Source organism: Motacilla alba, chromosome 5 (genome assembly GCF_015832195.1).
Source record: "Motacilla alba alba isolate MOTALB_02 chromosome 5, Motacilla_alba_V1.0_pri, whole genome shotgun sequence".
NCBI lineage: Eukaryota > Metazoa > Chordata > Aves > Passeriformes > Motacillidae > Motacilla > Motacilla alba.
In genome coordinates this window covers 7,471,890-7,494,770 of record NC_052020.1, presented here as the reverse complement: position 1 = coordinate 7,494,770, position 22,881 = coordinate 7,471,890, and the positions used below count along the sequence as shown (strand labels likewise).

Here is a 22,881-nt window from a genome sequence, read left to right as displayed (position 1 = left end):
TAGGCAGAACCTACAAATGAGCACTGTGGATGTTCTCATCAATACCTATGTGTAACCCTTTCTCCTGAGCTGGAGAAGCTCGTGGTCTCAATAATGTCTCATGACAAAGAATCCCACGGGCTAATTATGTGCTGTGTACAGATGTATTTCCTTTTTATTGCTTTTGAATGTGATGCCTTTAATTTTATTGAATGTCCCTTGTTATGTAGTAGAAGAAAAATGTAAATAGAAACTCCCCATTTGTTTTCCCTTAGAATGCATAGTTTTGTAATATCTTCTAGCTAAGGTAAACATAATATTTTTTTTAAAAAAAATTATCCATCTTGCAGTCCTTAGAGTCACTTCCTTTGCCTGGCTCTGAACTCTACTTACAGTTTTACTGACATGTTTTGAGCTATTCTGTTCTTCCTAATACAGAGCAGACCATCTGAGCTGTTCTCTTTCAAATTAATTAATCCAAAAGATGGCAGTGTGCTAATGATTCCTTTCCATTTCAATCTGCAGAGATTTGGGAATGCCTGATGTTGTCATAGTTTGACAGCCCTGGTATCAAAAAGTTGCCCCAATAACTGCTTTTAAAAAACAACTTAGAAAAAAAAAATTCTGCATGTATCCCTAATAACTGCAGGGGAGAAATTCCTCATAAACCCTGATAAACAGCTTGGCAAAAGCAGATTTTATCTACTGTGGTTTGAGAGATACCTGTTTAGAAGAGGTGAGCAGGGAGAGACTGACATCTTAGAGGGAAGGATAATGTTTGCACTCAAAATGACAGACGAGGATTTAGCATATAAAAAATTACCTTCAGAATTGATTCACAGTTCCTTCCCTTTCTATTTCCAAGCTTCAGTACGGAAGAAGAAGGGTAAGGGGAAGCATTTTGTCTCTTGTTTAACCTGTTTCTCACCTTTCCATAGTGAAGGATAATAACAATGTAAATGTTGGCATATGGTCCAGTTTATTTTATGGTGTCAAATGTACATTAATTATTGTATATGTTTTTTTAGTTAATTAGTTAATAAATTGCAAACACACTAAGAAACTTAAACAGAAGACCACATTCGAAAATATCCCCTGCATTCCTTCCTTTTGTCTCCTTTCCTTCACCTTGCCTTTTTTTTCCTTCTCTGTACCCGACTCTTCTCCAACCCCTTCCATCTCATCTCCTCACAGTTCCTGTGCTGACTGGCAGCCACAGAGAGTTAGTGGCCAGTGACCCTCCCAGTGCAGTCCCACATTAGCGACCCCGCTCGTGTCCCGACCGGCCACACGTTTTCCCATGCCCACACTGTGTCTGGCTCAGGAATCAGGGATCTTGCACACCACACCTGAGCTTCTCACCCGCAGAAATGCTGCTCTGTCTGGTAGAACATCTTCCACGCTGTCCTGTATGCATGGAGTGCCCTCCCTGGACTGATTCATGAGGCCACCTACCACCTTCTCCTTGAAATCTCTCCCAAAGACCCACCTTCCCTAGATCCCCACTGAGCAGTCATCCCAGCACTGATGGCAAGGCAGGGGGGCTGGTAGAAATAGCAGTGCTATTTTAATAGTTTTCATGACTGTATTTTTGTGTACAGAGAGTTTGTTTGTGTTGAGCTGTACTTTTTCCATGCTCCTGTACGTCATTTTGCTTCCCTAGATTGTGAGCTCTCCCGAGCAGGGGCTGTTCATTTCCACCTTCTCATGGAGCCTGGCTCAAGGAAGAGTCTCCCACTTCCCTGAGCCCCTGGGTGGTAGCTGGTGAAAAACAGGCTGTGTCCTGCTCTTGGATGAGGTTCAGTGTCATGGAAAGGAAACCTAGGCTGTAGGCAGTGTCTTCTCTCAGCAGGGAAGCTTTTCGTTTTTGACATTTAATAGGATGGAATTGGGTTATTTTCCACTCTTTTTTTCCTGCTCTTTCCTGACCTCCTTTCAGGTGGTTACCAGAGGTTCCAGCTAGGGATATTTGCCATTCTCCATTCGGAGATCATGACAGAATAAACCACATTGCTACTGAGAAATATGTTTTGGCAGCATATAAAAAAAAAAGCTTTGTGTTGTTGTGTAGAGTCTTCTGTCAACCACAAATTCAGTTTTCTGGGTCAGAGATGAGGGAGGCATTAAGATAATAATAATAATGGCTTCTGTGGCTCTTGTCTGACTGGTCTTGTTGATTATCTCTGGAGATGGGTTCTGGTTCATTGCGAAAGCAGGGGAAAGGCAGGACAGGACATAGGCTGTATTTTTTGATATTCAGGATAGAAGATAGGGTATTTGTGTCTAAAAAAGTGATAAAATCCTTAGGTTTGGGGCAGCATGGCATAGGCAGTTCTGTCATTCTACTGCAGTTACAAATCATGAATTTAAGTAAAATTTAACTTCATCTGTGCCACTGACTTTCTGCTTGCAGTAGTTGCCTGACTCAGAGGTAGCGTCCAACCTTGAAATGCGTGTGTGGAAGAGTCATGTTTCCAAACTACTTTCTGGATTTTGTGGGATACCTGGGGATGGGGGAGAGGTGTTTTTCTTTCCTGTGCCTTGTAGTTTTCCAAGAACCGTTGTATGAGTAAGTTATGGCAACGTGTAAACCAAGAGTTGTAGCAGCAACTTGTTGGAGGCAGCACTTAAAATGTGATTCCATTAATACTGAACAATAACCAGGATATTCCTGCAGCAAATTGAAATGAAGGTTTGAAAACACTCTGAAAATGAAAGATTAAGGGGAAAATTTGAGGTCATAATTTTCATCATCATGACAGGAAAATAGGTATCATTAGAGCTTCAAAATTAATATTTTAAAACTTTAACTCTGTTCATAATAAGTTTATGCAGCTGGTGGAGAGCTTGGTCTTAAATGGCTTTTCCTTCAGTTTTTGTTTTGACTTATGAATAACTCCTTGTGGAGGGAGAATTTGAGAATTATATGATCCTTAAGGAACACATCCATAAGCTAGGCTCTGTAAATGTCTAGATACATGATTTAAAAGTTTCCTGCTCCTCAGCTTTCTTTGCTGCCAGGAAATGGGTTTAATTTAGAGAGTAATTTGGGATTTTCAGTGAGAGCTGAAGTGGACAGTGTTGAATTTTAAAATACCCAATATAAACTCCTCTAAGAGAAAGGACAAAATGAAGAACAGAGCAGGTTAATTTTCCACAGCGAAATGGAAATGACAAATAATCGTTCTGCATTAATAAATAATCTGCTGGCAGTGTCACATGGGTGTCAGTTGTGAGCTGGGGTGGTGCTGTTTGTTCTTAGATTTGATATGGTAATCAATATAATATATTGATACATACCATATACTGATAAAGTATGTGTGTTGGTCCTGGTCTTTGGGCTTTTGTGTGGGCTGCACTACCAACTACAAATAAAGGATTTTCTCTGAAGGGTTTAGATTCTATCATCACCTCACAGATACACAATAACTGTGGTATCATCAACACAGAATATTGTGACCTGGCATCGAGGCTGACTGGCATTTGAATAGAAAAATATCAGTTGACGGCATTCAAAAGAAATATTATTAGCTCTGTCTGCAATAAGCATTCCCACTTCATCCCATTCCTGTTGTCCATTGTTTCAAAGGTGGCACCTTCCAATGGCATCTGAAACAATGCAATTGCAGAGCAAATATATATAAGTGAATGCCAAGCAGTGGATTAGCTCACAGTGTTCTGTTCCGTTTGAAGAGACCACTCCCAAAGCCGTCTGGGCTCAAAACTCACTCTCTTTATTTCGCTGTGGTGGAGCTGATGATGGAGATTTGTCTGCAGGGAACAATGGGAATACCACCAAAGCAACTTTTACAGCACTCACCACAGCAGCTCCTGAGATAGCTCCCAGCACCTGCAGTACTTCTCTGTAGGAAGAAGGTTTTCAGATCTTCGCCAGACACTATTTCAGAAGATGAGAGCAAAAGGCACCAGGCTTCGTGAAGAATTCTTGAAGGTTATCCCTTGTAAGTAATTGATTCACATTACATATTTGAAATTCTAATGAAGTGGCAGTGTAGTAATGAGGAAGAGGTTGTCATCGGGTTGTCATTTATCTCAAGCAGAAAGCAGTGACTCTGGGTGGAATTTGTCAAGTCTGTGTGAAGAAATGCCAGCCCCATTTGTGGTCGGTGCAGCAAGGCTGCAGATTTCATGGCTTGTAGTGTAACTTGGGGAGTCCACAGCAGTGTAAGTGTGGGATTAGGACTGTGGCTATAATATAAGTACTTGTAAAACACTTGGGGAGAGCAAAGTATTGAAAATTGGCATGTTTCAAAAAGGGAACAATGCTAAACCTGTGTTTTCCACAAAAAATAACTTGGCAATGTGCTGATTAGCAACTTGTGCCACAGAATCCAAACTTAACAGGTAACTCCTGGTACTAAAGACGTCTTCAGACCAGGATTTACCCTTCATGAGATGCTTTAAGATTTTGGAAACACTGGGAATCCTAAATAGAGGCTGCTTGAGTCTGTATGGGTGTCCTCATCTACTCTGTTATTATTTTGAATTTATCAGCTTATTCTTGGGGATGTAGTGCCCTGTCATGATACTTGTTTTTCTTTACTACAGGACTCTAATTAAAAAGGTTTTCAAAACCTTTCTGCATCAGCCAAACAAGACAATGGTACAAAAGAAGTTGGAAAAGCAATTGTAAGTGTTACAGAAAATGCGGGGTTTGTAGCATTTGCAGAGACACATTCAATACGTTGGTTTCAATACGTGAGTGTGACTATGCTCAGATATTATCAATTTAATATCTAAGCACATATTCAAAATCATGAGGGCTTGAGGAACAGTTAAAATTGCATGTGTTTCCCAATATGGCACACTTAGGGCAGTGGAAAACTCTTTCAGCACTTTTAATGTGTTCTCTCTCTTTTTCAGGAGCCAGGGAGATGAAGGACTTATCTCCCTCATCTCAAAACTCCCTTTGCTGCTATTTTTTTTCTTTTTCCTTCAAATGTTCACATATCCATGTTAATTAATTTCTAATCTAATTAAAAATAAATTGTTTTAGATAATTCCTCATAGTTTGTTTGGTTTTTCCCCTCGGTGTGGAAGTGTGAGAGTTAAGTGTAAGACCAGAGAATGCTGTAAGTGTCTTAGACCCTCCACTTTCTTTTTGGTTTCTTTGATTTGATTGCCTTTCTTCTGTGACTAGGCCAAATTTTCAAATGCTGTCTCTTAAACAGAACATCAAATTGCCATTTAAATTCCACCTGGCTTGCAGGGTAGGAGTGGGTATTGACTATATTCTCTGCTTTGTTTTTGTTCTTGAACAGAAACCACTGTTAGACAATGACCATTCCTCTTTCAAGGTAGGCTGAATTGCAAGGCTTCAGCATTGCAGGTGTATTTTAAATGCCTGTATCATTATTTCCTTAATAATGAACATGCTGTTAAAGAGCTGGTACTTGAAAATTATATCTCTAGAAAGAATTTGAACATATCCGTTTTCTGCCTTCCTTAAAAATTACTTTTGATGGTGTGGTTATAATGTGTAAATGTGACTTGTGTAATAATGTGAAGCTATTTTCAGCCCTAGAAACACAATTAAGGCTTTCCTTCAAGAAAGTTTTGAGACCTCTTTATTGTGAATTCCTACAAAGCATTTTCATAAATCATGTAATGGTATTTATAGATACTCAATGTTAAATGATTCATTTTAGTAACAAAAGTTTTTATGTTTTATTGATTTATTTTATATATTTTATTATTTTATTTTATTTTAGAGTACTTTGTAAAATATACAGTATCCCAGAGAACAGACAATTATTTTTAGTTAATTTTCATAGAAGGAAAGTGTTTCAAGTGCCTTTTGTGTTTGACTGTATTGCAAAGCGCTTTTATTATTTCCTCATTATGCTGACTGCTAAAATAATATTCTCTGCCTGTTGTTTGCAGTATGGTAAATGTGGGGATTGGGCATTGCGATTCAAGCACAAGCCTGCAAATTGTTAATTTGGGGTGGGGCTGGAAAAAGGTAATTCCAGATTAAAATGTAGAGGTGGCAAATTGATGAGGATTAGCCTAATTGTCCACATGAAAACTCAGGTCATTCCATTTCTGTATATTTTTAACTATATATTTACAGGACATAACTGTAGGCTGAACTTGTTGTTTCTTTCCTCTAATTTTGACCATAAACAACTAATTTGGATTTAGAACTTAACCTTTAATTTTCTTGCTCTGAATCCATGCTTCAGCCAAGGCTAGTCTTTAAATGCTCAGTGGTGTGTTGAAGGCCTTGTTATTCTTTACCTGCTTTTGGTCTTCGATGAATTTTTACACATCTGAACCTGTTTGAAGAGCTGAAAAGAAAGCCGTTTGTTCTCAGTGGGCAAAGATCCATTTTTAACCATTTTAACCAAACATGAGTCACCTGTTTTTCCCACAGGGACACTGTCAGGTGAAATTGCTTCTCTGCCAAGCGACTTTATCAGATGAACTCCTATGGTCTGACCAAGCTCTCTTTTGAAATCAGTAGGTTCTCACCTGCCCATTACCATTGGGAAGGTGGTCCAGAATTTTTGTTCATCTGCTTCTTTGAAAGCCTTGCCCAGATCCCCAGACTCACTGCTTGCCCAAATTGTCGTTTCGTAGCTCTCCCACCCACAGACAGGGATAAAAACCCTGAAGTTTTTATCCAGTTACTTCCCAGCTATTCTTTTACAAATTAAGCAGGGCAAGGCCTTTGGCATATATATGGCAAGTGCCAAAAACCTAAAAGCAATGCAGTGCAAATAATTGCACCTACTTGATTTAGATGCTGCTTTTTTTTTTCCCCCAGACATGCAAACTTAATTATATGCATAATCACTCCTGGACTTCATGCTAAAAACAAGCTACTTGTAGTTAAAAATAAAAGAAATTGGGATAAAAAAATTGAATCCATAAGATGAAAGCAGCACCACAGCCACATTTTTATGTCATTTAAAAGGCATTTCAAATAGGCACATGTGAAGACCCCCCCGCTTTAGTTTTGGTGCAGCTCCTGTAACCCGTTTTTGCAGATTATTGACAAGGAAGCAAATTTTATTGGCTAACGAAGGAAATTGAACTAAACCTGCAAACTCGTATTTAGGGAAGGCGATGGAACAAAACCCTTGCATGTGCAGTGCCCGACAGTAAGGGCTGTGTGCCCAAACCTGTTGCCACCAAGGAAGAAAGAATGTCCTGTGTTCCCATCACTTTTCCAAAGGAAAAATGCATGTGCCCAGTATTTGCCTGCAGATGCTGGACCAGGTGGGTGATCCTACAGCGCTGAGGTGCCATTGGCATTGTCTGAAGTGTTGCATAATGCGCCTGGTACAGTTTCTGTCTGTATCTATCTTAGGTATTTACAAGGCACCTATCACCTTGGTACCTAAGCAGTTTGAGAAATGCACCCACCCCAGGAGGGATGATGAGATACAGACAGAGGCCCAGGTCCAGAGCAGCAGAGGCAGGGCCCGGGAAGCTCCCCTGCTGTGTTCCCGCTGTTGTTGGGCTCCTGGCCCTCTTGTTGTGGCCAAGGGACATCTCCACCCACCTGTCTGTCAGCAGGAAGAGACGGTGCCCCAGCCCTCCCGTGCAGCTCCGCTGGTGGGCAGTCTGAAAAGAAAAGATAATGGAAAAGGCAACGGTCCGGTAGCAGAGGTGAAACAGGAATGGTGGGATTTCAAAAGGAGGGCTTCTTAAAGAGCAGCACATCTCAGGGGAGGGATCAGCTGCCAGTCCAAGTGGCAGGTAAGGCACAACACAGGCATAAATCTCAAATGTTCTTCAGTGACCAAAAGCTAAAGAAATACTTCTGATGTCTCTAAAGTTTGTGTATATCCTAAGCCCTGCTCTGTTCTTGGCCTCTGTCTCAGTCCTCTACCCCTGCAGCTGAATCAACCATTCAGTAATTCTCTGTAATTGCTACAATCCTAAAAATGCCTCATGACCGACACAAAGGACTCTCAGTGGTGATGAACGTTGCTGTGCAAGGAATAGCACGGAATAGCAGTGCTCCAAAATAATGGACATATTCATGTACCTAAAGGCTGGAATAAACTTGGCTTTGATCAGCATGCTCAGGGCAGGATGGGGCAAACCACAGCTCTCCCCTGCAGGCACACCTGGAGCAGCTCTCCTGTGGCCTCCAGGAGCACCTGCTGATCCACCACGTCAGACCAGGCTCTGTGTCAGCCCAGGGGAATCACCTGGATAGGCAGCAGGAACAGAGAATCTGTCTGGCAGATTCTGCTCCTCTGCAGAAACAGAGAACCTATCCAACAGGGGAGAAAGGGAGATAGCCAGGACTTTGGTGGAGGCTCACCAGTTCCTATTGCATGGACCCCCTCAATAGCAGATCTCTTTTTTTTTTTCCTTAAACACAGCAGAGTCACTGAGGTAAAACAAAAAAACAGCCTTCAGAAACCTGTGAATCCCAGGGGGCTTTTGGAAATAGCTGCATAGTACCCACAGTGATCAAACACTAAAGCTGAAGTGCAAGGAGCTTCCAGATGTTTCTGCTCCCTTTAGCACATTTGCATGCTCCTCCCTGAGTCCCTTCCTCAGCCATTTAGGGATGGAGATGGAAGTCCTGTCCCAGCAGAGCAAAGGACGTGAGGTTAGGAACATGAACCTTGGAGGCTGCAGGTCTGATGGCTGCTATCACTTGGTATAAAGATACCTGTAAAAGACAGAAGTGACCTATTTTGCCTGTAAGTTATATCTATCACTGTGAGCAAAATGCTGCATGCAGGAATGGTGTGTCACGTGGAAATTGCTAGAAAGATCAGGGAATCTGACCTCTTCCCTTTGCTTCATGCCCAAGGAAGCCAGCTGTGCTTCTTTGTACCCACTCTATTTAAAGCTTGAAAAGAAAGGTATTTCTTTTTTTTTTTAAAGCAAATTAACAACCAGGTGAGGTCAGCCGAGTTGGTGCATGGTTTGATCCATGACCAATTTTGACTTCACAGTTGTAGTGGCCTCTCTCTCTTTTTTTGGAAGTGGCCCCTTTTCTAAGGAGTTAAAGGGAGTTAGTGGAGGTCACTCTGTCAGCTATTCAAACATAAGGACAGTTTCTGGCTGAACCCAGTTTTGCAGTGCCCCTGCTGTGCCTGGCACACCTCTCCCACCGCCCAGCCTAGGCACTGGTGTAACCAACCTGACCAAGATCCGCCCAGAATTTAGGGTGACTTTTGGTCACCAAGGAATGGATTTCTTGGGCAGAGACTCCCATGTTCATCCAGGTGGTGACAGCCAGTGGCTTCCAGGCAATTTTCTCATGATTAGTTCCTTAGTAAAGGAAAGTTTGTGGAAGGCCATTCCTGTAACACACCCTCGGTTCCCCAAGCCCATGGCAATGCTTCCCAAAGCTTCCAGAAACCGGAGCTGCTGAGAGATGCTAAACACCTCGTTACAAATAATAACAGTGATGGTTGTTCGTCCTTCTCATTGCCAGCCAAGTTTACCAACCTAACCTAAAGCCTGTGCATGTATTCATTATTCAGAAGTATTCGCCAAGAGTTTCCGCAGTTAACCTTCTGCCCAGGGGTTTTCACAGACTCTTTGCTTTTTTGTCATTTGTGTCATTGGTCACTGATTGCCAGATGCTGCTCTTTCAGCTCTGAAAGGCTGAAAAGACTGACTGGGAGAATGGCAAGTGGTAACATTTCATAGGACATAAGGAATTTTGTAAAAATGTATTCTTGTGATTTTTCAGAGAAATTTTTCTTTACAAGCCTCTGGCAAATATGTAGACATGCACAAATAACAAAGGTGTTCTGGTCCCCCTGAGTCTGAACAAATTAGACAGTAATACCATTTACAGAAGTATTCATAAATCAGTGTGGAGTTTGGAGGTTTTTGATTTCGTTTTGCTTCTGTTTTTGACTTCCAGTATAGTTTGGTTCTACTACTTACCAGTTGTTAGGTGGGCTCTGTTTAGAACACTTGCTAGCTAAAAGGGGTTTTTAAATATGGGGAATTCTCTGTTGACATGTCAAAAGAAATGCCAATATGACCAGTGGCTCTACCAGAATGAGTATTTATGATCCCTTATCTCACTCCGATTCCATAGACTTTAATTGAAGTGTGTGTTTGCTTTGTGTGGTAAAATTAGGTCCCCTGTTTTTTGTTCTTTTTTTTTTTCATGTGTACTCAAATGGGAAAATGCTGAGAAATCATTTCATGATCCTACACTGTAGTTGTTAAGAGAGCTTTGCTGATGAAGGAATGCAGCTCTGGCTGTATTAGACGAAGCAGGAGAAGAATTGCCAAAGAAGGAGCAGTTCTTAGTTAGGTTGATATATAGTCCCTTTCAGATCTCCATGGAGTGGAAGAGCCAATGATTGCATGACAGTTTGTCCCTAGAATTCATTTCCATAAGGAGCTCATGCCTTTTTACAAACACAATTTCATCCTCACTTTCCATAAAACATGCAACTGGACAGTCCAGCCAGACGCAGAGAGAATATGAATACTTTGAATGTGAATACTTTGAAGTAGTGAATATGCTAAATGCACGAATAATATCCATTATTTTAGCACTTAAAAGTCATCATTCAATGAAGTCACACAGAATCCCTTTTAGAGCACCCTAATACTGCAGGCACATGGGTGTAGAAATAATGAGTACCACACTGTGGTAGACAGGGATTGAGATATAGGAGGAGGGATCCTTGGGTCTGTCAGAAAAAACTTTTCATTTCATTATATTTCACATAAAATAATTTAAAAAAAAATCAAACAAAACCCTGCCCTGATTCATAAACAGAACCAAAAGTATGGTTTAACATGACCTCAGCAACACCTTGCAGATATAAGCTCACAGCTTCCACTGAGGTCTGAAGAGCAGTATTTCAAAAAGCAGAAATTAATCCTTTAAAAAAAAAAAAAAACTCAAAAAGCTTTTTTCAAGGCTGGGATGCCAGAGAGTAGGCACGGCTCTGATCTGGCACTCAGGCCTCTGCAGTGTGAGCAGCAGCAGCCTGGTCGGGTCACAACCCAAGCAAGAGCAGTGCCTCTCTCAGCTGTCCCTTGCCTGAGCGTGGGGAATGCAGGGCTCTGGGCTTTGGGCTTTGTCCTGCCTCCTTCAGCCACACTGCCCCAGGGTGATTTCTCATGACCAAATTGGCTCCACTCAAAAAAAAAAAGAAAAAAAAAACAAGTGGACTCATTTTTTTATCTGAAGTAACAGAAAGTGTACAGAGTCCTGGCCACAGCCTCACGTAATGCAGAGAGGTGCAGGTCAGAGCTGGGCAGATCACACTCCAGTGTGAGCTGGTGATTCCTGTGGGTGCAAAAGCCCTAGCCTTTCCTGCTCTTTGGGAGGGCATTTTTCTCTAGAGTTGCCATGGGGAAGCGCTTGCACCCAGATTTCCACCACGCACCCTCAGGCAAGGGAAGAGGTAGCCAGGGGAGGGCAAAACTCAGTTCATTTGCAGGAGACAAAGAGATCCCGGTGAGCAATGCCCTCAGATAGCATTTCCTACTGTTTGGAGAAGAGAGCAAGGAAAATCTGGCAAATGTTGGGGAGGGCATTGCTCACGGGATAATCCCACGGACGGCCACCGTCGCGCTGCAGCAGTTATTTGGGAGAGATTTTGGGTGGGGTGACGTGAGACGTCGGACAAAAGTGAAGATAGCCAGCAGTGCTTCAGAGCAACAAAGGGCTGCCCTCAGCCAGTGGTGGAGCACATCTGACACCCCAGGAAGCTCAATTGGACCCTTGGCCCTGAGCTCGTCCCAGGGATTTCTGACTGACACCACTGCAGTGCATAGGTGAGCTTCTCGCTAGGTTCACTGACATTTCCTGTCACAGTCACGCTGAGGGGAATTTGGTAGCTCCTGCCTTGGGATGCAGCATGGCTGTGTGTGTTCTGGGTACAGGACAGTGTGCACTGAGACCAAAAGTGCTTAATGACGCCAATTACCACGTGCCCAATGCAGTCACTAAACTTTAGTCCGCCCTTCCGTTTGCCCAAACACATACACTCTGGCTTCCCAACTGGCTTATTTCTATGTGTTGTCCAATGCATGTAGATACCTCCATCTGCCTGGCCTCAGATACAGTGGTTGTTGCTCCTCTATTTGATTGCCAGATGTCACTGGGGAGCAAGATGGGGAGGTTCCTGGATCCTCGGGGCAAGCCAGCCATCACCGAGGGAGCTCGCTGTCCACGCCGGCCGAAGAACAGGAATCCTCGGTGCCTGCCTCTGACGAAGACTCGCCAGCCAGGACCACAGAGAGCTGGCAGTGGCCGCTGTCCTCATCTGAAACGCACAGCAACGTTGGGGAGGATTTTGAGGGGTTTCAAACGCCGGCGCGGACTCCGGAGTGCACCATGGACATACAGTCTCCCGGGGATCAGTCACTCAGTAGGACTCCTCAGTTTGAAAGTGACTCTCCTGAGGAGGAGGGAAATGATGAGATGAATGAAGAGCGCTGCGGTGTTGAGCCTGTCCCTAGGGATCGGGGTTGGAGAGGGCAGCCCCAGCTAACAGAGGGAGAGAAGCTGTTGATGGAAACCAACAGTAGGATTGTGCAGCTGCTGGAAAATATCAAGAGGGAGCATGCACAGTCCATGGGTCTCATGTCCCAGTCCATGGGCCGTATGGAGCTGCAGCTGGGCATTGTGGCTACCTCCACAAGAGCCATCCATAACTACCTGTCAGAGATTTTAGCTTTCCTCAAGCAGCCGAGGACACAGGTCCTCGAAACGCGCATCTCCCAAAGAGCCACCCCCCATGTCGAGTTGACGTGTGCCTCGACATGGACTGGTGAGGACGCAGTGGCATCCTCCACTGTGTGCTTACCAGGGGCCGAAGGGACGAGCGACTCTCGCGACCCGCCGCAGGCCACCCTGCCTTGTCGCAGTGGCCGGCTGCAGAGAGCCATAACCGAGAGGGCCTCGCTGCCCATGCCTCCACGCCAGGCAAAAGGGGGAGGGAAGAAAAAATAACCACTCCATAGGATTTTTAGAGGTTTTTTTTAATGTGCCTGTCCTTTTAATTCTTAGCCATAAGGCCATCGGTGGCAGAGTTCAACCATTTCCTACATTGGCTAACATTGTATTCTGGCTGACTAGATTAGTCTAACATTTTGTAGTTTATATTTGCACTGTTAACGATGTGTGCTGCTGGTATTTGAAGAACATTTGCCTCTGTTCTTTCACTTTAACTTCATACGAGCATTTTTTTACTCTGTGCCAGGCGTTCATTGCTTTTCTTACAAATACAAGTCATTTCTTGAGGCAGCTGTTTTTTGAGTTTTCTTTCTCCATTATCCCACCCCCTCTGAGCAAGCACTCGGGACTTGGTGGTAAGTATAGAGGTCTTGGCAATACTCGCCTCCCAAACTGTGTTCGATCAGTCTTTGCCTGGTGTTTCTGGCATGCCAGCCTGAGGTGTTGGGGTATAGCCTGTACTGGATCATGACCATTCTTATCCTCTGTGGGTCTCACCAGCTCACTTCCTAAGACCCTCGGTGGAGCTAATCCACATGTCTTGGCTATGTCGTACAATAAGTAATGTTGCCAGGATCATACCTCATATTTCTCTTTTTGGGGGCTGTGTAGTGATGTGCCACCAGATCTATCTGGGCACCTGACTCTCGTTTTCAAAGTTCATTTGATGATGGATCTGGTGGCTTGATGGGCAGCATTATACTTTTTCCTCTGAGAGAGTCTGGGTATTCGGAACAGGAGTCACTAAGCAATGTGTTCTACGGGGATAAGAGCCATCTCCTGCAACAAATCAATTAGGAGGAGACTGTCCCCTGTAATTATCGCAGATATTAATTATTAAAGAAAAAGAAAAAAAAAAAAAAAGCAACTTGCCTAGCAGCCAGACCTCTTGAGAATGTAAAGTCATGACATGCTGTTGGGTACTGTGCTACTCTGTCTGTGATTAAGAGCTTTTCATCAGAGACGAGACCTGCATCTTGACAAAACACAACTACTTTCTGTGCCTTTAGGCCATCCAATTTCCTGAGGGCTGGCACCCTGAGCAGGGCACGGGTCCCATTGGTAACCCAACAGGGCAGATGGAAACGCACTTTGGCAATAAATTACTTTATATCTGTTGGTGCTGCCTCTCTCGGGGGAATTTAATATAGTGGCACTCAAATTGCTATATGCATGCAGAGGCATCAGACTGGCTTTTACATGTGGTATCCCTGACAGTTCTCCAGAAGGATGCTGCTCCCAGGAGGCCCTGGAGCAGTGGGGACAGGTTCTCACAGGTGTAGCATGGCTCCTGTGTTTGACTCTCAACACGCCGTTGCGACTTCTCGGGAAGGTGCAGAGCAGTTTCTGTGGAAAATGCCAGGGAATAATCATAGGCTTAAAAATCCTCTTCTGTGACTACAACCGAGCCATGCTCTTTGGCCAGTGAGACGTAGACTCTTCTTCCCTGTCTTCCAATGAGGCTGAGGTTATTCAGGACAAAGCAGATCAGAGTTTGTTACTCTACCAGCCAGCCACAAACTTCTGTAAAAGTGTGTGTGCGTGTGTGCTTGTGGCTGTATTCTGCTAAATGACCGGTTCAAGGAGGAATTGCAGCTTTCATGGCCAACCTCCAGAGCAGGCTTTTCCCACATTCCTTCCTTTTGACCTTCATCCAGCTGCATTCCTTTTAAAAATCCTGTTGGAGGCAGGCTTCTTTGGGCCACTCTGTCAACACATCTCACAGCAGGTGCCAATTTTTGCATCTATTTTGTGACTTTTTTCTCTCTCTTTTGTCAAGGTTATTTGTAAAGTTATCCCCAGAGAATTTCCAGCACGAGCTTGTGAGCTTCCCCTCTTGTTGGTATGAGGAGTGCATGCTGTAGAGTATTTGAGCTCACGAGGAGGCTGGGAGGAGAGCTAATTAGTGAGCCTGACAGATTATTCCAGTAGGAGGATATTTGGAACGTGTGGTTCGGATGCAGGAGGGGTTTGCACTCTGGTGCTGTGGAGACAAACAGCTCGAGGCGCAGGCGAGTGAAGGTTTGGCCCAACACGTCTTCTTTCTCAGGGATGAGTCTGAGTGAGGCTAGCTGCAGTTCAGCCAGTCCATTTCCTTGGAAATGAGTGGCACGTTTGGTAAGGCAGTGAGGATGTTTTTGTTTCATGTCGTGCTTTCACTCCGGCAGGGTGGGGCAGTTGTGGCCAGGCGTTCAGATTTTGATGTTTCCCACGGGACCCGCCATGTAGCTGCCACCATTTAGGCTCAGTCTCCATGTGCTGGCTGCTTCTGTGGCCTCTCATTTTTTGTTGTAGTAGCTCCAAAATGACAAGCTCCACTCTACCTTTGCTTTCTGATCCAAAGGCAGTAGAAGAAGAGAAAGGGCTGTGCAGTGCTGCCATTGGACGTGCCAAGTGAGGAAGGCCCAAAGAGCTCCTTGCAAAGCAGCTCCTCTCCCATTTCCGAGTGCTTTGGCTAAATGTGGCAAATGGGAGCAGCCATAGGGTGAGAAGGACTGAAAACCTCTCTACAGACAAGAAACCTGCAATAAACTCACAAAAAACCCAGGTTTTTTTCCCCTCATGGAAATAGTAGATGGTTTTAAGAGTGGGTACCAACTGATATTTTGGTCAGATCCAAAATTAGGATCTGACTTCTAGGATTGTCTAGCAAAATCAGTGCAGTTGGAGGGTATGTATGTTTCATCCCCAACAAAAATTTTCATGCTTTTCCAAGTGTCTGTCATGGCCTCATCACTTTTTCCCTGTAGCTTTTTGTTGTCTGAATGGGTATCTGGCTACATGTGTCTGTTCAAAATAAAGGGGATCACTTCTTACGTGGTGTATTTCTATTTCTCATGTGCAGATTTTGAGTGCTTCAGTTTCCAAGGCTTCCTTCTCTCTGTATCCCAAAGATTAGTTGTTTGGCTTCTGGGATGAGAACAAGGGTGGGAGAGCCTTAAGAGGAAATCTCTGCCCAGTTGAAGCTCTTAGTGATGGATCCCCTTATGAAAAGCCTTATGAAATGTGATGCGAACTTGGTTTTTTATTTTTGAATACATGTGACAATTTTAAGAATTTTTTTTCTTTTCTCCTTCCACTGGATGATTTAAACCCCACCAAAAAAAAAAAAAAAGGCAGAAAAAAAAAAAGGCAAAAAAAAAAAAAAGCAGACCAATGAAAAGACTTGAATGCTAACTTCAGTTGAAAAGAAACAGCAACACTACTCTTGTGAGACAGTTCTCAGCAGTGTTCAGCTTACTGGTCCTGCTCAGCCTTTCCTTTCCCGCCTGCTCCCTCACCCTCTGTGACACTGAAATATCCACTTCTAGGACAACCTTCTTCCTATCCCGAAGGCTAAAAGTTCTTCCCTCTCTTCTTCTCCTGTTTAAAATATCATCCTTGCATCAGCCAGATCTACTGTTTAGAGGGATCAAAAGCTCTTTTTCTCCTGCCTTATTCCCATCCATATCAATATCCAGGGCTCTGAGTGCGCTGCTCTCCAGTGAGAGGTAAAATTTAAATCCCTAAATACAATACATGGGGTAGTAGCACCAGCTCTAGATCACCAAAACCCTTGGGATTTTTCAAGTCTGCAGTATCCTAATGAAGTAACTATCCTTGTTTGACAAATAATCAATTATTTGGGAGATGGAGCTAATTGCTGAAAAGTAGCATTGCTCTGACTCATGCTGTGGAAGGTCAGGAGCCAGGCTGAGGTGCTCTACTTACAGAAATGCCACAGGCTATGAAACTAATTCTAGCTTTGGTGAAACTTCAAAGAAAAAGACACTAAATTAACGTGATACAGGCGAGCAAATGCAATGGAAGGCATAGCAAGGAAAGCTGTTGGTGTGATTCCAGTTTGGATTCTAGCAGAGATTCCAAACTCAACTCTCCTGGTGGCTTGGGCTAGTGATTTAATTTTCTCTGTGCCTTGGTTTCGTAGCAGTAGAAGGGGCAAAAAAAGGAGCTGTCAGGCAACAATTAGTGGATTATACTGTACTTCAAGGTCTTCCATGTGAGGGAGTAGCATTTTGTATTTAATGCTGATGAACCTTGCTTGTGACCAAAGTTGGAGACGGGGCTAACACCAGCACTCAGCTTTGGAATATCCTGACTAAACCTATCCCTATATTTTACCATCACATCATGCAGCGGATCAGAGTCCCAAATCCAAATGTTGAACTTCTCATTCAGATTTGGACTTTGCCTATTTTTGGTCTGCTTCTGACCATGACTAAATGCATTCCCAAACTGTCCAGTTATTAAAAGAAATTTTAAAAAAACAAACCAACAGAAATGCATATAAAAGTTTCATTTGAACAAAGGATGCAGTTAGCAGTGCTAGCCTACAAGTCCAAGAGTGTGAACAAAGCAGGATGTTATTATTTAAGGAGCATAGGCATGAAAGAGCACTTTTGGAGTACTTGTTATTGTCCAAAATATCACTGAAATTCTGATGGCTAAGTACAGTCTGCTTATCTCTATTTGAAACAGTGCTCTACGGATTCACTATTTCTAAAGGTCTTCTTTCCATTTCTATATAGATATTCTCCCTTCACATTTTGAAGGTTTGAAGAAGAGGATTGTTTTTCGAGTCACACTAAGTAAACATTAAATGCATGCAGGCTTAAAACTAAAGCATGCATGTTATGTAGCAGCAATAAAAAGTGCTCGGCTTGCACGACTTATGATGCTCAAGCGTTGCCTTGTTAAAATGCCAAAAAAACTTTTTCTTTGCATTTTTTTGAAAAGTAAATCTCTTCCTTTGACCTTGCAATACTTAACTTTTCCATTTCTTTGAACAAGTGATATTTATTTTACTGAATGCTTTTATATTACAGATAAGGTGGATGAAATAGTGCCAGTTTCCAAGCCATCAAGAATTGCAGACAATGCAACTGTGGACTCCAGAGTGGCAACTATAAAACAGCGGCCTTCTAGTAGATGTTTTCCCTCAGCTACAGATATGAATGTGAGTGGGAGCCTCGAAGCACTGCTTTATTCCTACTAATGTATCTTAATTCCTTGATTAAATAATGCCCAATGCTTTATAAGGGAATAATTGACATTAATACCATAGCACATATTAAAAATTAAATGCCGGAACTCTGAAATTGCATCATTCAAGTGCAGAATTTAATCTTACAAAACTTGGCAGGAAAAAAAATTAAACAACTGGTTTTATTGCATTGTGGACATACTTTTCCATTACCTACCTTAAGCTGTTGCCTTGTAAATAATATCAACACACTCCACTCACAGCTGCTGTCCTTTCATGAGTGTCTAAACAAAGCCCAGCCTTCCCTTTCTCTCCACATCCTCCCCAGACATAACCCCAGATTCATTATTTTCCATAAGAATTCTCAGTGAAAGGGGTAAGGGATGAGGCATTATTTCCACATGGGAGAGACTTTCATGCTTTAATGCTGTTGGGGTTTCTGTTTGCTCTTTTGTAGTCCATGTATGAGAGACAGGGTATTGCTGTGATGACACCCACTGTCCCAGGGAGCCCTCAAGGTCCTTTTCTGGGTATACCTCGGGGTACAATGAGAAGACAAAAATCTATAGGTAAAATGCCTCTCTTGTGTGGTTTTGTTCATTAATAGCATACTTTTAGTAACTTTGGTTCTTTCCTAAAGTGTGTTTCTCTGACATCTTTACCCCAGTGAGTGGCTGTTTAATCTTTATACAAAGCTCATGAGAAAAGAAGTTTGTGTGTAAGGTGACATGATTTCCACATTTGGCAAGTATGGAATTATAATTTGGTTATTTTCTTTAGAATGTTCCCTCTAACAAAGACAGAAAAAAAAACCAAAACAGTACAAGCCTTTTTCAAAACATTAGGGCAAAATATGATCCTTGTTTTCCTTTGTTATTGAGGTGAAAGCATTGTAATGCTGTGTAGTTTACAAAGAAATCCTGTTGGTCAAATGGACTAAAATTCACCTTTTTTTTTCATTTCAAATGATGGCAATAGATGTTTTTGCAACAAAGAAACAAAGAGCAGACCAAATTTGGGCTTTCTTTGTTCTTGTTAGTAATCTTAGCAGTGACTTTTATCAATTTAGAAATGCATTATGCCGATGTAAAATTAGCATCAAACTATCCCAGTATTACCCAGTTTGTTTATGTTAAAAGCCATATTTGTAATGATATAATGTCATCTTTTGAAATGCAGCATTATGGGGTTTTTTCCAATAGGATCTTCCCAGTCCCTTTGCTAAATTTCAATTGCATCTTAAAAATTCATTAAGTTTCTGAGTTGTGTTATTATATGCATTTGTAGAGTACTGGAGCAAGGCAGAAGCGGCTCCTCTGCACAGAATATCTTCCCTGTTCAATAGTTTTCAAAGAAAATGGGCTTTTCTACAGCCACCTTGATGATACAAAAACCCCAAACATTTGTCTGTGCCTCAGTTTAATTAAAATTCCATAACATTCTTTTCAATCCTGGCACCTGGGATGTCCAACAGGAAAGAATGATTATGGTGGGAATCAACCTAAAGGCCTCTTTTGGAATTTTGCATACTCCTCATGCCGTGGGGAATGCACCCTGGAATTTTGGGTTGGATGGAGAAATAGTACAGCGTGAGGGATCCCGGTGGATGTGGCAGTGTTTTAAAAGCACTCTCTGATTTTTCAGGAATAACGGAGGAAGAGCGGCAGTTTCTGGCCCCTCCTATGCTGAAGTTTACCAGGAGTCTTTCAATGCCTGACACCTCTGAAGATATCCCACCGCCACCACAGTCCTTACCTCCTTCACCGCCACCACCTTCCCCCTCTCTGTACAACTCCCCCAAATCCCTGACCTCCCGGAGCTACGGAACGATCAAACCTCCCTTTAACCAGAATTCAGGTGCAAAAATCTCTTTGGTTAGGCCCGAGAGCGTGGGGACAATGATAAGGGACAAAGGGATCTATTACCGGCGGGAGCTGGACCGATACTCCCTGGACTCAGAAGACCTCTACAACCGGAGTGCTGCAGCTCAGGCCAATTTCAGGAGCAAGAGGGGCCAGATGCCGGAAAACCCCTATTCCGAGGTTGGGAAGATTGCCAGCAAAGCCGTTTACGTGCCGGCCAAGCCAGCCAGGAGGAAGGGGATGCTGGTGAAACAATCCAACGTGGAGGACAGTCCAGAAAAGACCTGCTCTATTCCAATCCCAACCATCATCGTCAAAGAGCCATCCACCAGCAGCAGCGGGAAAAGCAGCCAAGGGAGCAGCATGGAGATCGATCCTCAGTCTTCGGAGCAGCCCGGGCAGCTCCGGCCTGACGACAGCTTGGGAGTCAGCAGTCCGTTCGCAGCAGCCATCGCGGGGGCCGTGAGGGACAGGGAAAAGAGGCTGGAGGCGAGGCGCAATTCCCCAGCCTTCCTCTCCACAGACCTGGGAGACGAGGACGTCGGATTAACCCCACCGACACCACGGATGAGGCAGTCCAAGTTCACCGAGGAGGCAATGTTCAGCAGTGAGGATGGTTTCAGACAGCTCATGTCGCCGTCTCCGATCCCCACCCCCAGGGAGCCCGAAAACCTTTTTAACAGCAGTGAGCCCAGCAGCCAGAGCGACTCAAGGACATTGAATGCTCCGTCCAAAACGAAAGGCACTGACAACAGTATGGTGGCAGCCAAGCCCACGAGTGCTCCCGGCTCGGATAGCTACGTCCACCCGGTCACAGGGAAGCTGTTGGATCCAAACTCTCCACTTGCCCTCGCGCTCTCTGCCAGGGACAGAGCCATGAAAGAGCAGACACAGCAGATTCCAGGCAAAGGGGACGCAGTCAAAACCGACCTTAACAAACCGCTTTACATCGACACCAAGCTGAGACCCAACATGGAAACGACTTTTCCTGTTACTGCCACTGTCACCAGGCAAAATACCCGTGGCCTGTTGAGACGGCAGGAGACTGAGAACAAGTACGAGATGGATGCAGGGAAAGAAAAGAAAGCTGAGGAGAAGAAGAACATGTTGATAAACATCGTGGATACCTCGCAGCAAAAATCAGCTGGCTTGTTGATGGTGCACACAGTGGATACGGCAAAGTCAGATGATATGCCCGAGGATGAGGAGGAGAAGGGAGCTGAGATGGAGCCGAGCCCTGAAAACTCCCCGCCGGAGAGGCCGGAGGGCAGCGAGGAAGCGGAGAGCGAGCTGAGTGTCCCTGCCGCACCCGAGCCTCCGGCTTCTCCCTGCAAAACCATCGTGGCTGCCAGCTCTGTGGACGACCCTGTCATCCTGCCTTTCCGCATCCCCCCGCCGCCCCTGGCCTCAGTGGACATCGATGAGGAGTTCCTGTTCACCGAGCCACTGCCCCCTCCCTTGGAGTTTGCCAACAGCTTCGACATCCCCGACGACCGCGCGGTGCCCGGCTCGGCCCTGACAGACCTGATGGCGCAGAGGAAGAACGGCACCCCTTCGCCCAGCCAGCCAGCAAACTCCTTGGATGGCAAAAAGCAAGTGGGTCTCTCAAACTGTTTGCCTGCATCCTTCCTGCCACCCCCTGACAGCTTCGACAATGTCGCCGACTCTGGGATCGAGGAGGTCGACAGTCGGAGCAGCAGTGACCATCACCTAGAGACAACCAGCACTATCTCAACAGTGTCCAGCATCTCTACCTTATCCTCGGAAGGGGGGGAGAACGTGGATACTTGTACAGTCTATGCAGATGGGCAAACATTTCTGGTGGACAAACCCCCAGTACCTCCTAAGCCAAAAATGAAGCCCATAATCAACAAAAGCAATGCACTTTACAAGGACGCGCTGATCGAGGAGACTGTAGACAGCTTTGTGATCCCTCCTCCCGCTCCGCCCCCGCCTCCCATCAGTGCCCCGCCCAACCTGGCGAAAGCTGTCCCCCAAAGGACATCCAAGCTATGGGGGGACGTGCCGGAGGTGAAAAGCCCAATTCTCTCAGGCCCCAAGGCTAATGTCATTAGTGAATTGAACTCAATACTCCAGCAAATGAACAGAGAGAAATCCTCAAAGCCAGGGGAGGGATTGGAGTCGCCGACTGGAACGAAAACTGCGAGTCTCAGTACAAGGTAAAAGTAATTAACCAAATCATTTTCTAAAAAGGCTTGATCCCTTTTTTTTTTTTTTGCCATCCCTTTGCTAACTTCTCCTGTAAACCACATAGATAAAAGAAGAGTGTACTCTGTATTTGCTTAACGAATAATCTGTGTCAAACAAGAATTTCTTACACTGTCAACATTTGTGTTGCCTACATGATAGGACAGGAGCTTTCTCGGCCTTAGACTTCAAGGTTTGCACATACCTTTCTGTTGTTTTGATGTGAATTTCTTAGATTTCTCTTTATTTTTTTTTCTCTCTTTAATTTTTTTTCTCTCTTTAGTTTCTTCCCTTTTAAAATGGGGTGATAATTTAATTTTTCTTCAGTCCCATGAGGTATTTTGGCTTCAAACAGGTAAAAAGTGTTTTTGCCAAGGGTTGCTTTGCGTTCACTGTGTGGTCTCATTTGATTCATGCTGAGACCTCTCCTAATCTACTTAATCATAAAGTATTTCAGAGAATTGCTCATTAAATCACTTTGCACTGTCCATGTTATTGCTAAACCCCGTCTGTATGGAATGTGGACAAAATATCATGAAATCCACAATTATTAAAAAGAGAAAGCTAATTTTGTATGTTTCATTAGGAGACTGAGGTATTTCTTCTTGCAAAAACACCATGCTGGCTTAGTTTTTTTTTAAAAAAGGTGCTACCTAAGTCAATTTTATGAGAATTATTCTGGTGGTTAATAAAGAGCTCAGCCTTTGGAAATCTGATATACTTTGCAAGCATGAAGATAATTTGTTTTTAAGGGAAGGGTGTCTCTGCTGATTGCAAAGATTGCTCTTTCAGAAAACAGTGTGATCCACAGCCTCGGCATCACTCAGTTAGATATTATTTCCTGCAGGATGGAAGTCATCAAACTGGTGACAGTCAGGGAATTCAATTTTTAGAATTGAGAAATGGGAATA

At 43.8% G+C, this 22,881-nt stretch overlaps 2 protein-coding genes across 15 annotated transcripts in view; both read left to right on the top strand.

The window, feature by feature from the left end:
- SHANK2 (SH3 and multiple ankyrin repeat domains 2) overlaps positions 1 to 22,881 on the top strand; it is a 278,701-nt gene that overhangs the window by 243,924 nt on the left and 11,896 nt on the right. For 7 of the 13 annotated variants that reach the window (XM_038139490.1, XM_038139484.1, XM_038139483.1 and 4 more), the window contains 5 exons: positions 845 to 865; positions 17,446 to 17,505; positions 17,743 to 17,873; positions 18,358 to 18,469; positions 19,545 to 21,942. In XM_038139490.1, the coding sequence (XP_037995418.1) occupies positions 845 to 865; positions 17,446 to 17,505; positions 17,743 to 17,873; positions 18,358 to 18,469; positions 19,545 to 21,942 (2,722 nt within the window). The remainder of the gene's footprint in view (positions 1 to 844; positions 866 to 17,445; positions 17,506 to 17,742; positions 17,874 to 18,357; positions 18,470 to 19,544; positions 21,943 to 22,881) is intronic. The other 6 variants (XM_038139488.1, XM_038139486.1, XM_038139485.1 and 3 more) reach the window with 2 other exon arrangements.
- LOC119702055 lies at positions 3,634 to 13,327 on the top strand. 2 transcript variants are annotated; one of them, XM_038139496.1, is made up of 4 exons: positions 3,634 to 4,629; positions 5,262 to 5,297; positions 7,064 to 7,224; positions 12,054 to 13,327. In XM_038139496.1, the coding sequence occupies exons 2-4, from the start codon at positions 5,278 to 5,280 to the stop codon at positions 12,911 to 12,913; spliced, it is 1,041 nt and encodes a 346-aa protein (XP_037995424.1). In that variant the 5' UTR covers positions 3,634 to 4,629; positions 5,262 to 5,277; the 3' UTR covers positions 12,914 to 13,327. The 2 variants fall into 2 exon arrangements, with proteins under 2 accessions (XP_037995424.1, XP_037995425.1); XM_038139497.1 differs by lacking the exon at positions 3,634 to 4,629 and having other exon boundaries at positions 5,282 to 7,707.